This window comes from Bombus vosnesenskii, unplaced genomic scaffold (assembly GCF_011952255.1).
Source record: "Bombus vosnesenskii isolate JDL3184/JDL3185 unplaced genomic scaffold, Bvos_JDL3184-5_v1.1 scf7180000013267, whole genome shotgun sequence".
Taxonomy (NCBI): domain Eukaryota; kingdom Metazoa; phylum Arthropoda; class Insecta; order Hymenoptera; family Apidae; genus Bombus; species Bombus vosnesenskii.
Genome location: NW_022882927.1, coordinates 2,107,090 through 2,119,605, shown reverse-complemented (window position 1 = coordinate 2,119,605; position 12,516 = coordinate 2,107,090). Strand labels below are relative to the sequence as shown.

General features: G+C 38.6%; 1 protein-coding gene across 1 annotated transcript in view; it reads right to left on the bottom strand.

Annotated features, from left to right (window-relative positions):
- Nucleotides 1–3,864: 3,864 nt before the first annotated feature.
- The window catches only part of LOC117230729 (suppressor of lurcher protein 1), a 524,767-nt gene continuing 516,115 nt past the window's right edge, over nucleotides 3,865–12,516 (bottom strand). Inside the window, exon 13 of the mRNA XM_033488449.1 lies at nucleotides 3,865–3,993. Within this exon, the coding sequence (XP_033344340.1) occupies nucleotides 3,932–3,993 (62 nt within the window). The 3' untranslated portion in view covers nucleotides 3,865–3,931. The remainder of the gene's footprint in view (nucleotides 3,994–12,516) is intronic.

Genomic DNA, 12,516 nt, shown 5'->3' with positions numbered 1-12,516 from the left:
ATTATTAGACGTCTCGTACAGAGTCATATGTTAAGGTTTATTAGGACAGTAACGATGATTGCATTACAGTTTAGTAACTTATGCGTGAGATGTTCCGGCAAGAGCCTCAAAACAGAATAAGAAAATACATCCGCCACTAGCGGATACCATAGTCGATGCTCCGATCAATGATCGCGCTTTGTCCGGAGCATGACTACGATGCTTTTGAACAGTTTTAACCGCAGGACAAAGTTTTGGAGCGCCCCAGGCGCAACTTTGATAACTTACAGGTCCCAGTAATATGCGGTGTGTAAGGATAAAAGTTTATTTTTTTATTTCTCTTTTGTTTCTTTGGACTCAGGAACTTGCTGCTAGGCCGCCCCTGAACTTCCTGCCTAATTACGGAGCGCTCGTTGAGTCGTAAATCGCAAGAGATTGAAATTTTAATAACTATTCAACTAGTTAAGTCGTTCTTGTACACATAGATCCTCCTTTAACTGCATACAAGTGCACTAATCTTCGCAAACTCAACTAGGCATTTTCTTTTTTTCTTTTTCTTTTTATTGCGGCAAATTAACTTTATAGAACGGCGCAAAAGTATAATCTCGCCTACGTTTAGAAGCGCGTACGTATATCAAATTCTCTGCGTTTAATACGTAGCTCCTAATAGAATCGATAAGTGTCGTTTTAATTAAGGCTTTAGCTGCAACGCGAAACGAACGAATTCGCCTGTTTATCGCTGTCTAAATCAATGTAGACGTGAGATTGAGTGCATGAAACGGAACAGCAAAATTAGTAGACCTCAGGTTCGGACCACCAATGCTACGACATATATCGTTCTCATTTAATTCCGCCACGTACCGAGCTTTATCGGTACGGAATGAAACAGCTTGACAATATACTGTTGTTGACAGCAACTCGAACGGATTAAATATAACAATATTTACAACGTGGTAGTTACATAGAAGCATTTCATAGTGCCAATTCGGGTGTACAACTTCCTAATAGTGTTTCTGCCGTATTCATCTCTTCATAGACAACATATAAATAACAATAAACGTAAGTGATAACTGCTCATATACATTGTACAGTCCATTTTTTACTTTCTCATGCGCACAGAGACGTTCAAATCGTAATCCACAGTCATACTCCTCTCTTTTACCTCTTTCTTTCTTTATAAATCAACTAGAAACTCGGGAGAAGTAGTCAACGCATTATAAACCTATTAAAAAATATCCACAGTAGTCTAACATACACAATGACAGTATTGCTACCTATCCTTATGTATCATTGGATACATCGATGCAATGTCGAACTCGCCAGAGTTTAACGATTTTATCTTCCTTCGATGTATCCTTGGCGCTTTAACATTTTTGAACATCAACGATGATCTTTGTATTCTCCTTGTTCGCTCGTTATAGTTTATTTGCTTTTGTTGTTCGTTACACGATATTATATTTGATCGACGTATCTTCGAGATTGACGGTCACAATGATTGTATAAAACCACATTTCACTTCTGTTGCTGGCTATGCTTAAACGCGAGAAGCTCGAGGAAGCGAGCTTGATTTTCGGTTTACAGTTTGGCCGGTTTATAGTTTGAAATAATTTTCCAGGAAAGTGGCGGACCTTTGTGCGAAGTACCGCGAAACTATCGTTAACTTGGACGATAATGACTTTCTGCCTCGGCATGGCGATGTGCCGATGCATTTCTCCATTGTCTCTCCTTCATCCCTCTTTCTCGCATTGGTCGTTAAACATTTGTCTTTATTGATTATACCTGAAGTGGATGAAGTTTGAGCATGAAAGTTTTATGTATCGTGTTTTATCTTAACAGCCTCCGAGCTGCAACTTCTTACTCTGTTGTCTTTTCATTAAACCGCGACTGTTTGCACATTTCCTGAACTATTCGCTCTTGCTTCGGTTCGAAACAGAATCTAACTATTGTTTAAGTGCCGTTCATTGTCGTTTTGAACGTAGCTTATCAGGGACAGAATTGAGAATCAATAGGTCAAGCGACGAAAAACTCGATTACTTCGTTTGTTAAAAATATTCCAATTATTCATGCAAATATATCACAAAATATATTAAAAATTGTGTATCACTTGCTGTTAGATTACACAGATTGTTATTCGTATATTCATATAACTAGAGCGTATAATAAAATGATTCTTCCTTAAGAACGAAATATTCCTTCTCAGCAACTCGGCTTTTGGTTTCAATAATTTGCCAAGATGAGCCTAATTTACATATATACTTCATAATAGATAGAATCACCTTCCTATAGTATTCGAACCGTGTTCAGAAAATTATTTCAAACTTCTTCAGCAATAACCAGCGTAGTCGTAATTGTCCCGATCGATTATTAAAGTTAGGTATTGCTCTTCCCTCTACTGTCTGACTATACTTCTCGATTTGATAGTCATCCTTACGATTACACATTTCAATACTCGAACACGTGCATACATTATTAAAACCGGCTAATTTCGCTCGCCAGCGAAATTCGTATCGCGCCGGTACTTTCTCCGCTTGTTTAAATTGATTCTTTGAAGATATCGAAGCTCCGATAGCAAATCGTAAATCCGTTTGTTCTTCGCTTAATTTGAGCGGCGGTTCGTAACCGTTCGATCAACTATTGTTCACGTTACGAACCCCTCTATGATTTATTCGCGTTATATTCAGACTTGTATTCGTTTTTCTAATGAACTAAGAAGGAATGGAAACATCACAGTCATATAGAGGATGTAATAATAAATACATTCGTAGTGTACTTAGGAAGGCGAATATTTCGTGTTTCTCTGTTCACTATACGTATGACTTTCAAATAAATTCTTCGGGCAGATAGTTCATAGCGATTTAATAAATTCGTTTCCGTACGAGGAGAAAAACATTAACAATTCAGCACTTTGGATACGTCATTCTACAACAAATTATAGACTCGTTTCGTTACTTATACAACTCTCGTAATATCCTCTCTTCGTACGCGTTCGTTAAGTATCTATACTAACAGGGAACGTTCTCGAGTTTGTAAAGATAAAACGTTATGAAGTTTTTAGCAAGTGCACGCGGCGTGTTGTTAAGCGATACACGAGCCTCTTACTTTATAAATTTGTTAAGAGATGCAAAGTAACTGATCGTTGCGAGAGATCCAGCGAGTCTCTCAATAATTATATTTCATCGTTTAAATCTATATTCGAAATAATGCGATAAATTTGATTTTTTAATAAAAAATCACGTTGCTCGTGAAGCTCGATTGGCCGGGAAACTCGTTACTCGCATTTCCAACTAATCAAGCGCGATAATATTTTTATTTGCGAATCTCTCATGTTTCCATCCATCGTATCGATTTGTTAAAAATAAATCGTATTTAGACTTTTCTAAGGACTGGAATCCATGTAACTGAAATTCGATATCGAATACTCTTTGTCAACTTTTAATTCCACGATGATCGAAATTTAGAAAATTGAGAGATCGTTCGGTTAAGAACACGCGAACAAAAAAGAAAAAAAGACTCAATTTTTCGATCAGTCCAAGCTCGGAAATTTACTCGAGGATTAAGACGAAAACCGCGGTATCTCTGATCAACGCACCATTGTACACTCTTCTAAAACTTCATAGTTATTTCGCATGGCGAATCTTCCTTCGGTAGGTTCGGATCTCCTCTTATTGCCGATACTCTTTTCCGTGATAGTTACACGTAGTAAAACGATGGAGAATGAACGGTGGCGAATTAGTGCGGCGACGTAGATTTAATAAACGAGTGGTTAATGTCCTGTATGTATGTATCTTGAGGGAGATCGACTTTGGTATCCCTTTGGCAATTTCACTGATGCAAACGGTGTACCCACTTTCCTTCGTACGACGAATAATGGAGGATTTCGGATGGCTCCTGTCTTCGAAGTTATAGTTCGTTGTAAATTGAGCCAAAGACCCGTCCAACTTACTGATCGTGATTAAAGCGAAACTCGGCCAAAGAGAAGCAGGCTCGCGAACAGCATCACCAGCGCCATTCCACCTTTAACAAAAAATAAAGTAGCGAGACTTGTGATTACCTTGACGCGATCAAGATAACGACGTTCTAAAAATCTTTTTACGTTCTAGCAACGGGGTGGCTGACGACCGAGCCAGCACTCGACGTAAGAAAGAACGGACGTAGAACGCGATAACAGGCATTTACGATAACACAAATAACTAGTGCTGTGTGGCATCCGCTTGCCCTAAGTCTTCCCGTAAATACTCGTTTACTGCAACGACCACCATGGAAACGGGGAAATATTGTCTGTATAATTATCCAGGCGAATCTACGTACAAATAATGTCCATGAAATGATTTATGCGAGGATAATGGCCCCTGGCCGATATTTAACTCCGATCATTTACGTTTCCAGCAACTATTGTACCTTCTCGCTTTTATTTCTCTTCGCCACGATGTTACCGTTTATCTTGCAGTTGTTGCTCGTCGGCGTGAGAAATAAAGAATTTTATAAAATAGGAAGTTTGCAATTTGATCGATCGGTTTATCGTGTATGCAGGATATTCGAGTAGTTACTATCCGATGTTTATCTTGTGAACGATAGCTTTGCGAAAGAAACGGAAGAGAACAGAATTTCGCTGTTGTCTTTGACAAGGAACGTAACGAAGAAAACGTTGATCGTAATAGGAAATTGCCAATACGAAACATCGACGTTTGCTATCGCGTTGGTTTCCAAAGACGTTGAAACTTCCTCTTTTTCATATCTTCACATTTCACGAGAAACGTTACCGTAACTACGCGAACACCCTGTGTATACAATTTATTTTGGAAATAATTTAATCATTACGTCGCTTTGCATCGTTCATGCGATATAACTCGATCGCGGATGCGATTGATTTATTTAACCCCACGTTGCCAGCACACAGTTAAATAATTAACGAAAATCAGGTGAAAACTTGAACAAGCGACGCGACATTCACGATAACGTTAGAAACATTAATTCAAACGTGACTGACGGTTGCTGCCACATAATAAAACGATTAAACCTAACGATATTTAAATATCGCTGTGTAATTTCAACGCGGAGCAGTTGCACATTCGACGGTAAAAAAATGTCCTGATCAGAAACTAAATTTTCATAACAAATTCAATTTCTTTTTGTCCGTCTCGATGAGAACTGCAACGAACAAATTCTACTTAAAACTTGATTAATTGTTTTGCGCCTTTCACAGGCGCGGTATAAAAAGGAAAAGCATCCTTAATCGTTCGTTTAAACGAATTATTATTGCTCGTTATTACTGTATCGTTACCATTATGTTCGTAAGTAACAGCTCTTTCCTATACTCTCGTTTCTACCGTACAATCATCGATACAAGTTTACACGCGCTGAAAGCGCGTTTACGTTCCCGTAACAACGTATAATGCGATACACCTTTACAATAGGCGAAAGGATGGAACGTTTCTCGCGTTGATTTGCATCGCAAACGAGTTGCGCGGATTTTCGTTCCGTTGTAATACAGATATTGGGAAAAATCCTGTATCGGGGCACGCTCGAAGGGGGCACTTGCAGAGTAATTGCATTCGAAAGCACGGTCGATAGCGGAAGAGAGAGAGAGAGAAAAAAAAGAAAAAAGTAAATCAAGAGGGAGGGAAAGAAATGCCGACTCGAAGCGAGCAATACAGTGGCTCGCAAAAGTATTCGGACGTTCGAAGCTCTTCTTCGTATGGATTATAAAAAATATTTTCTCTCATTAGCGTCGTAACGAGGCTCGACCGTCGTCGTTACATCGATGAAATTTCAAACCAACGAAGATGTGCGTACGGACGTTACAAGATATTCGTTGGAAGTATACGTTTCGCGAAGATTACCAAAGTATTTGAACGGACAGTTGTTCGCTAGATTGTCTTCAGCGCTGGTTCTACGTTTAAGACTTTTGTATTAAGATCGTGCTGTTATTCGCGCTGTATGCTAATTTTCCACTAAGCGTACGTTTTCGATAAACGTCGTGTAACTCTTTTATATACAGTCTCAAGATGCTTCCAAATTTTACTGTTGCAATCGTCGATAGTCGCGTCTCGTCGCAGTGCCAGTAAAGTTTGAAGAAGCTTCGTAGAATGCCTGTAATATCTAAACAAATGACATATTAGGTCGAAAAGTTTCTTTCGTTTTATAAGGAAATAACGGATTTTCCGTTTTGTATTATTTTATCGAATTACCTATGATCCATTTTGTTCTATCGAACTTAAAGATCACAACGTTCGACAGCATAGGTTTCGTGTTTGTATGAAGATGCGCTGTTGTAAAAGACGCGTCTGTAAAAGAAAGACACTTTCCGGACAACCTGATACATTCAGAAAAGTTTCCCGTAGTAAATGCTGGAATACTTTCGCGAGTCACTGTACCTTCGCTTTGTAACGAAGAGAACGTTACGCAATCTTGTGCTGTCGTGTCGCGGTAAATATCGAAGATCAATGATATAATTAGGGATATCGAATCCTTTAAATGCATTCTGTCGTCTTAAAGAACGAATCGCCGAAGAGAACGCGACGCTATAGACTATAGAATATATAAATACGATGTGCCCGTGTCCTATTTACAGTATGTTGCAAAACAATGGCGTCCAATTCAATTGTATCGGTGACTCTCGAAGCGCGACGCGCGTAATAATTGCCTCTGTTTAGTTTCACCGAATTCTCTCTTTTTTTTCCCCCCCTGTATTTTCCTTTTTTCCCGTCTCTCTTTCCCCTAACTTCTCTGTCAGTTCCATTACCAGCCGGAGTCTGTGCGAGGATATCGGGTCGAACGCATTAATTACTTTCATGATCGACTAAATTGCACGGACTGATGCCGGCGAATTGTATTGTTTTGCTACCGTACTCACGCCATTGCCGCTGCACTCGCTACATCCATGCAATTTTCCTTTTAATTTAGCTTGCAATTTCTTTCGCGACCATTTTTCCCCCGATTCTTATTCGACTGAAAAATGTTACTCTCTATCGACAGACAAATAACACAGTTCAGCATTGATTGCTTTCACTTTTTCTCGCAAAACCGCTGGAAATAGTTGAAAATGAATTTAACGTTTGAGCTGTTAAGCGCTTTATGTACGTGCCGTTTTAGATAAATGAGAAGAATGTTGTTGAAAGAGAAGAAAATTGGAAGAAAATTAATTTATTCCCGAAATCGTTTGAATCGTTTATTTGACTGTCCTCTACGGCGAGGAGCGCGTGTCCACGAAGCTTGTTTACTAATAATTTTACTAACTCAGGCTTTAATGGCTTATACATGCGCCCTATACGACGTATTGCAGAAACAAATCGATCGATATATCGTTTCTTACTATATGTATAGGGATACTGAATCTTGATCTAATATCTGGCAGGGATAATCTTCCATGTGCATTCGATTATTTTGTGTTCTATCTGTGTAGTAACTCGTATTATTTTACTCTTCAGCAATACGAACGTCGTACAATTTTCTGCTGTCTATTAAGAATTTTAGAGTAGAATTTCTGTAAATGGTAAAAAGTGGAAGCAGGACCAGGAATAGGAAAAATTATACGATCACAATTTTCATTACACGATATTGAAAATTAAGCAATATTTCGATATTAATAGAAGCTGTTCACTTTAAATTAATACGATGCTGTACATGAGAATCCAGTGCGTCAATACAGTGCGCGTTTCGTATTTAATTGTATATCATTATATAAATCAAATTCGTTCATTTAATACACAGACACGCTGTACATTTAGAACCCTTTGATCAGATACGCCATTACTGGCCATCAGTTTGCTATTAATTCCACGTTTCCTGCCATTGCCGTTTCAAAATTCTTCTGTCCCAGTTGTTTGTTAAGGTTTACTTGTTGATCTTCCAAATATCTCTTTATACTTTTTTCTTCTCTTTTTTAATGACATCCTATCGCGAATCGTTCTTACGCAAATTTAATTAGTTTTAACGGGCGAATGGCAAGCCAATTTCGCAGATTATACCGTAATCCTGTTAGAGTAATATCGATTCCATTTAACTTTCACGGGATTCAATTGTACAACCTATTTCGATTTCTTTCTGCGATTAATACGTTCGCCAATTTATTCATAACATTGCACATTATGGGACGCGAACGAGAGCACGTGAATTATTACGCGCAGTAATGAATACTGTCTGTTAATCGCCACTGATTACGTCGGTAAATCCGAAAACGAATTTTACGCGTTCAATCGTTTAACAGGGAATTTTCATAACTGAGAAAGTTTACAACGTAGAAAACCTAGCTAACACGCGTGGACGCTCGTACGTTCATAGGAGATTTACAGATACGAGAACGCACAGAATTCGCGTAAAACGCAAACGCTCGCAGATATAAAGACATTGTTACGTCGGGCGACACTCTACCTAGATCAGGCCACACATCGTGGGCAAGAAGGGAACCGGATGTCCGCTCATCCTTACTGCGTACACTCGATAGTTAGCCACCTACATGATAATCAAACAGCCAAAAAATTCTACCAAATGTCCAAATCGGGCAAATTGTGAATGTAAACAACTAAAAAGAAAAAAAAGAAACTCAATAGTCTCAAGGACTCATCGTAAATCTCAGGAATTTGCTAGCTAAGGTCCTTCAGATCGAACAAATATCGTTTTTCTAAATCGCTTTCTAAAGATTGTTGTCTACTACGGCTGACACGGGAAAGTTAGCTTTTTCTCACGTATGACACTTCGCACTAGCAACTTTCTATTGTCACGTAAACTTTAGGGTTGCTTGATGAAATAAAATAGCCGAGTCGTAACACAACTATTAATTTTGTTTTAATTAAACTTTATTATGAACTCAGCAATTACGATGTAACACACACTGAATTAACATAAATCACAATTCACTCCAACCACGTTATGTAAAACTTAGTTACAACGATACGTTAAGTACGCGACTGTTATAAGGGTAGAGACCGGTAAACATACGTTGACTATTCTAAGGATACACAATAAGTAAGTCTTACCGACGATACTGTGTCTGAGGAAGGCTAGGGATGGGTGTGTCTGAGGACACGGGACTATCGGATTTGTCGATGACAATTTTGGTTAAGGAAGTGAGGGCAGTAGACACCGTCTCCCATTGGATAATAAGACGGTTGGTGAACCAGGAAGGGTTTTAGCCGCTCTCGCGAGAAAGTTGCTAACGGAACATACCAGATGCGAAGAAAACCAACTTTCTATGCTAACACGTGGTCGACGATAAACGTAAAAGGAATCTAAGACAAGAAATACTCGCTTGGTCCGAAGAACCTCAACTATGAAAACTCCAAGACCCCTGATGGGTACTTAAGACTATCGAGGGTACGCGCCAAGGATGTGCAGACACCTGGGTGCCGTCCTGTCCGTGGTGTGGCCTGGCCTCTGATGTGAATCGACGTTACACTATCGAGGGCAACTAAGACCCTTCCTAGTCCACCAACCTTCTTTTATCCAATCAGAAGCAACGTCTACTGCCCTCACTTTCCTAACCAAAAGTGTCATCAACGAATCCGATGGTCCCGTGCGCTAGACAACACCCATCATTAACTTTCCTCCGAAACAGCATAGTCACTGTACCTTACTTATTCTACAACGTTAGAATAGTCAACAAGTCAGTACCGGGTTCGTCTGCCTCATTGCTACGTCAACTATAACAAAAAGGTCTAAGAGCCTTGCTCGATTACCAACGAATATTGTGCCAGTGTATCGCATCTCTGTACGTCAAATCATTGTCTACGACGTATATCACAAGCAACGGTGTAACTTAATTGTTAAAAATATAAGTTTATAACCCTGTTAATCGCAGTGTTATACCCGACTCAACCACCTCTATTATCTCAACGGAAATCAGGGGATCGATCTATTCGCGGCGTCGATTATTATAATCGTACCGGGAACTTACGACTCCCGTTGACGTGTTTCTTCGCGATTGCGTCTCCCGCGATTGGTCGAAAATACAGATATCGATAAGAATAATTTTTGAATCGTGGAAAATAACTTTTTAGGATACTTCGAATATCGGAAGACGGTCTGTGGAATGTGAAAATCTCCAAGTGCTAACACAGGGTGGTTGGTAACTGGCGATACAAGCGAAAACGGGGTGATTCTACGCGAAAAAAGAAGTCGAAAATATAGAATAAACATTTTTCGTTCGAGGTTTTGTTTTCGAGAAAATCGACTTTGAATTTTCGCTCGGTACGCCTGCACTTTATCGCGTCTCGTTATAACGGATCTCACTGTAGATCGTTGTCTCGATGGAAAAATTAAAAAAAAAAAAGAAAATTTTTATCCTATATTTTCGACTTCTTTTTTCGATTTTATGATTCGACTGTTCGATATGAACGACAAACACCGATGTAAGTAAATACGTTCGAGTGAATTACTCTGAGCGAATGGAAGAAAGAGAAGAAACGTGGCCCTCGTAATTTCTATTATATCATCCCAAGGGTTTCCGTAAGATTGTTCGGCTTCCTTTATATCCGGGAAACTTGATTCTTGTCTTTAGTATTGGTCTGTGTTCCGTGCTTTACATCGCATCCGAGTTTAGAGGAAGGGCGACGAGTATATTCTCTGCTTTGACTTCGCTGCTCTTTCTATTTGGATTTTTTTATCAAGCGCAGACACATATAACGTGTGTGTAATATCACGAAAACGAAAGAAGAAAGGCCTTTTGTGTCATCCGCAAGGGAAACTTTGTAAAATAAAAATGCGCGTGCACAACGTGTTTCGAATGTAAACGTTGCCTCAGCTCGAAACTTTTGTTCCATTGATATTCGCCTGTTATCTGTGCAAAACGCTATCTTTACAGCGCTGTATTGCGAACAACTGTTGCCTATAAATTTTCTTCCCTACAATACTGATAATTATTGATATGCATATATGTATGAATATTTGTATCTTTGACGCGACTGTGTTTCGTGTACGTATCCTACATTTTTGTACGCGCATAAATCACTTTCGTAGTATGGAAATTGACTGGATACGAAGGAAATAGAGGCGGTTCAAAAATTCGAATGGTCGAATAGCGATCGAAATTTGTCCAAGTTAAAGGCGAAGCTATTGGGTTGGCAACTAAGTGATCGCGGGTTTTGTCATTACCATCTAATTACAAAATTCGCAATCACTTAGTTGCCAATCAACAATACACGAACGAGGTGTGCACACAGGAGGAACGCGGGAAAAACGAGCGAAGGAGATGAATTGCGACGAAAATAAGCCAAGAGTATTTGACTGATTCCACGTTATTGGTATTCGTTATTAGAAAATTGAAATTTAATCAACTGTATTAATTTATAACGTTATTAATTTCTGATTTTGTAATATCTGGTTGTTCGATTCAATTTTACGCTACAACGATAAACATTATTATAATTTCCATAAAATTTACTTTGCTGTTTATTTATTTCTATAGCCTATAATACATGTAAATTTTATTCGTATTTACGTTTGGAAAATAATACATTTTCTCTTGCATGATTCAACGATAAAACAGGCAAGGTTCCACAAGTATATTTTACCAATAAACTGTCGATTCTTCTGCATCTATGAGAAATTTAAAGATACGAAAATATAGAAAATATTCCAACTAATGTACTCGATAGCGAAACAATTCTATGCTCAAGTTCCATTTGTTCAACCGTGTTCAGAATTTACTAATATTAAAACTATCTGTAAGTTGTACGTTATTTTTCCTATCTAATACAAAATTCTGAAATTGTAAAAACTATTCGTGCAATTCCCAAATTACGAAAGCTGTACTTCCAGCTTGTCAATTCGTTGCTACGACGACGAATGTTCATGTACCCAATTGTATTTTTCTAACGTCAAGAAACATCTGAAGCTTGAGCAAAATATGAAAAAATTCTTCGTATCAACTTCGTATGAAATTCCTATTAAATTTCATATGAGGTATTTGTTTAAAACGTTGCAGTACGTTTTTTCAAGGTAAAGCGAGGGCGAGGTGGAGATGGTATAAATTCGAGAATCGCAACAGGATTGAAGTTTTGGAACATGAGGATCCGGGCATCGGTATCCGCTTTCTATTCCACGTATCGCTCTTGATTCGTTCGATTTATGTACGATTAAAGCAAACGAATCCATCTTCCGAGTGATTTAATAATGGAAGAAAGTACACAAAAATTCGATTTCCTCTATCAATATCTGCAGGGCAACACTGGTCGCTCGTCTATCGCAAATCCTCTTATAAATCGTGTATAATCTTTTTTACACTAACGCATGCTCCCGCTGTTTCGGATGTAAACTGTCGATTATTCATGGGATTGCACGATAAACCGGTGAGTGTTTGAATCCGATGAGAGGTTGAACTTTTTTAAACCCATAACCAATGTAGCCTTTCGTTTCGCGAGCACGGAAAACTAGTATCAGAAAAACTATGGAACGAAGAAGCTTAAGCATTGGCAATTGCGCGAATAACAAAAAATTTTAATATTATCATTTGTCTGTACGTAATCCTTGTCTCGCGGCTTAGGATGGCGGCTTCCGGTTTGTACATCCCCCTTTTCTATGTTATAAAAAAAAAAAAAGAAA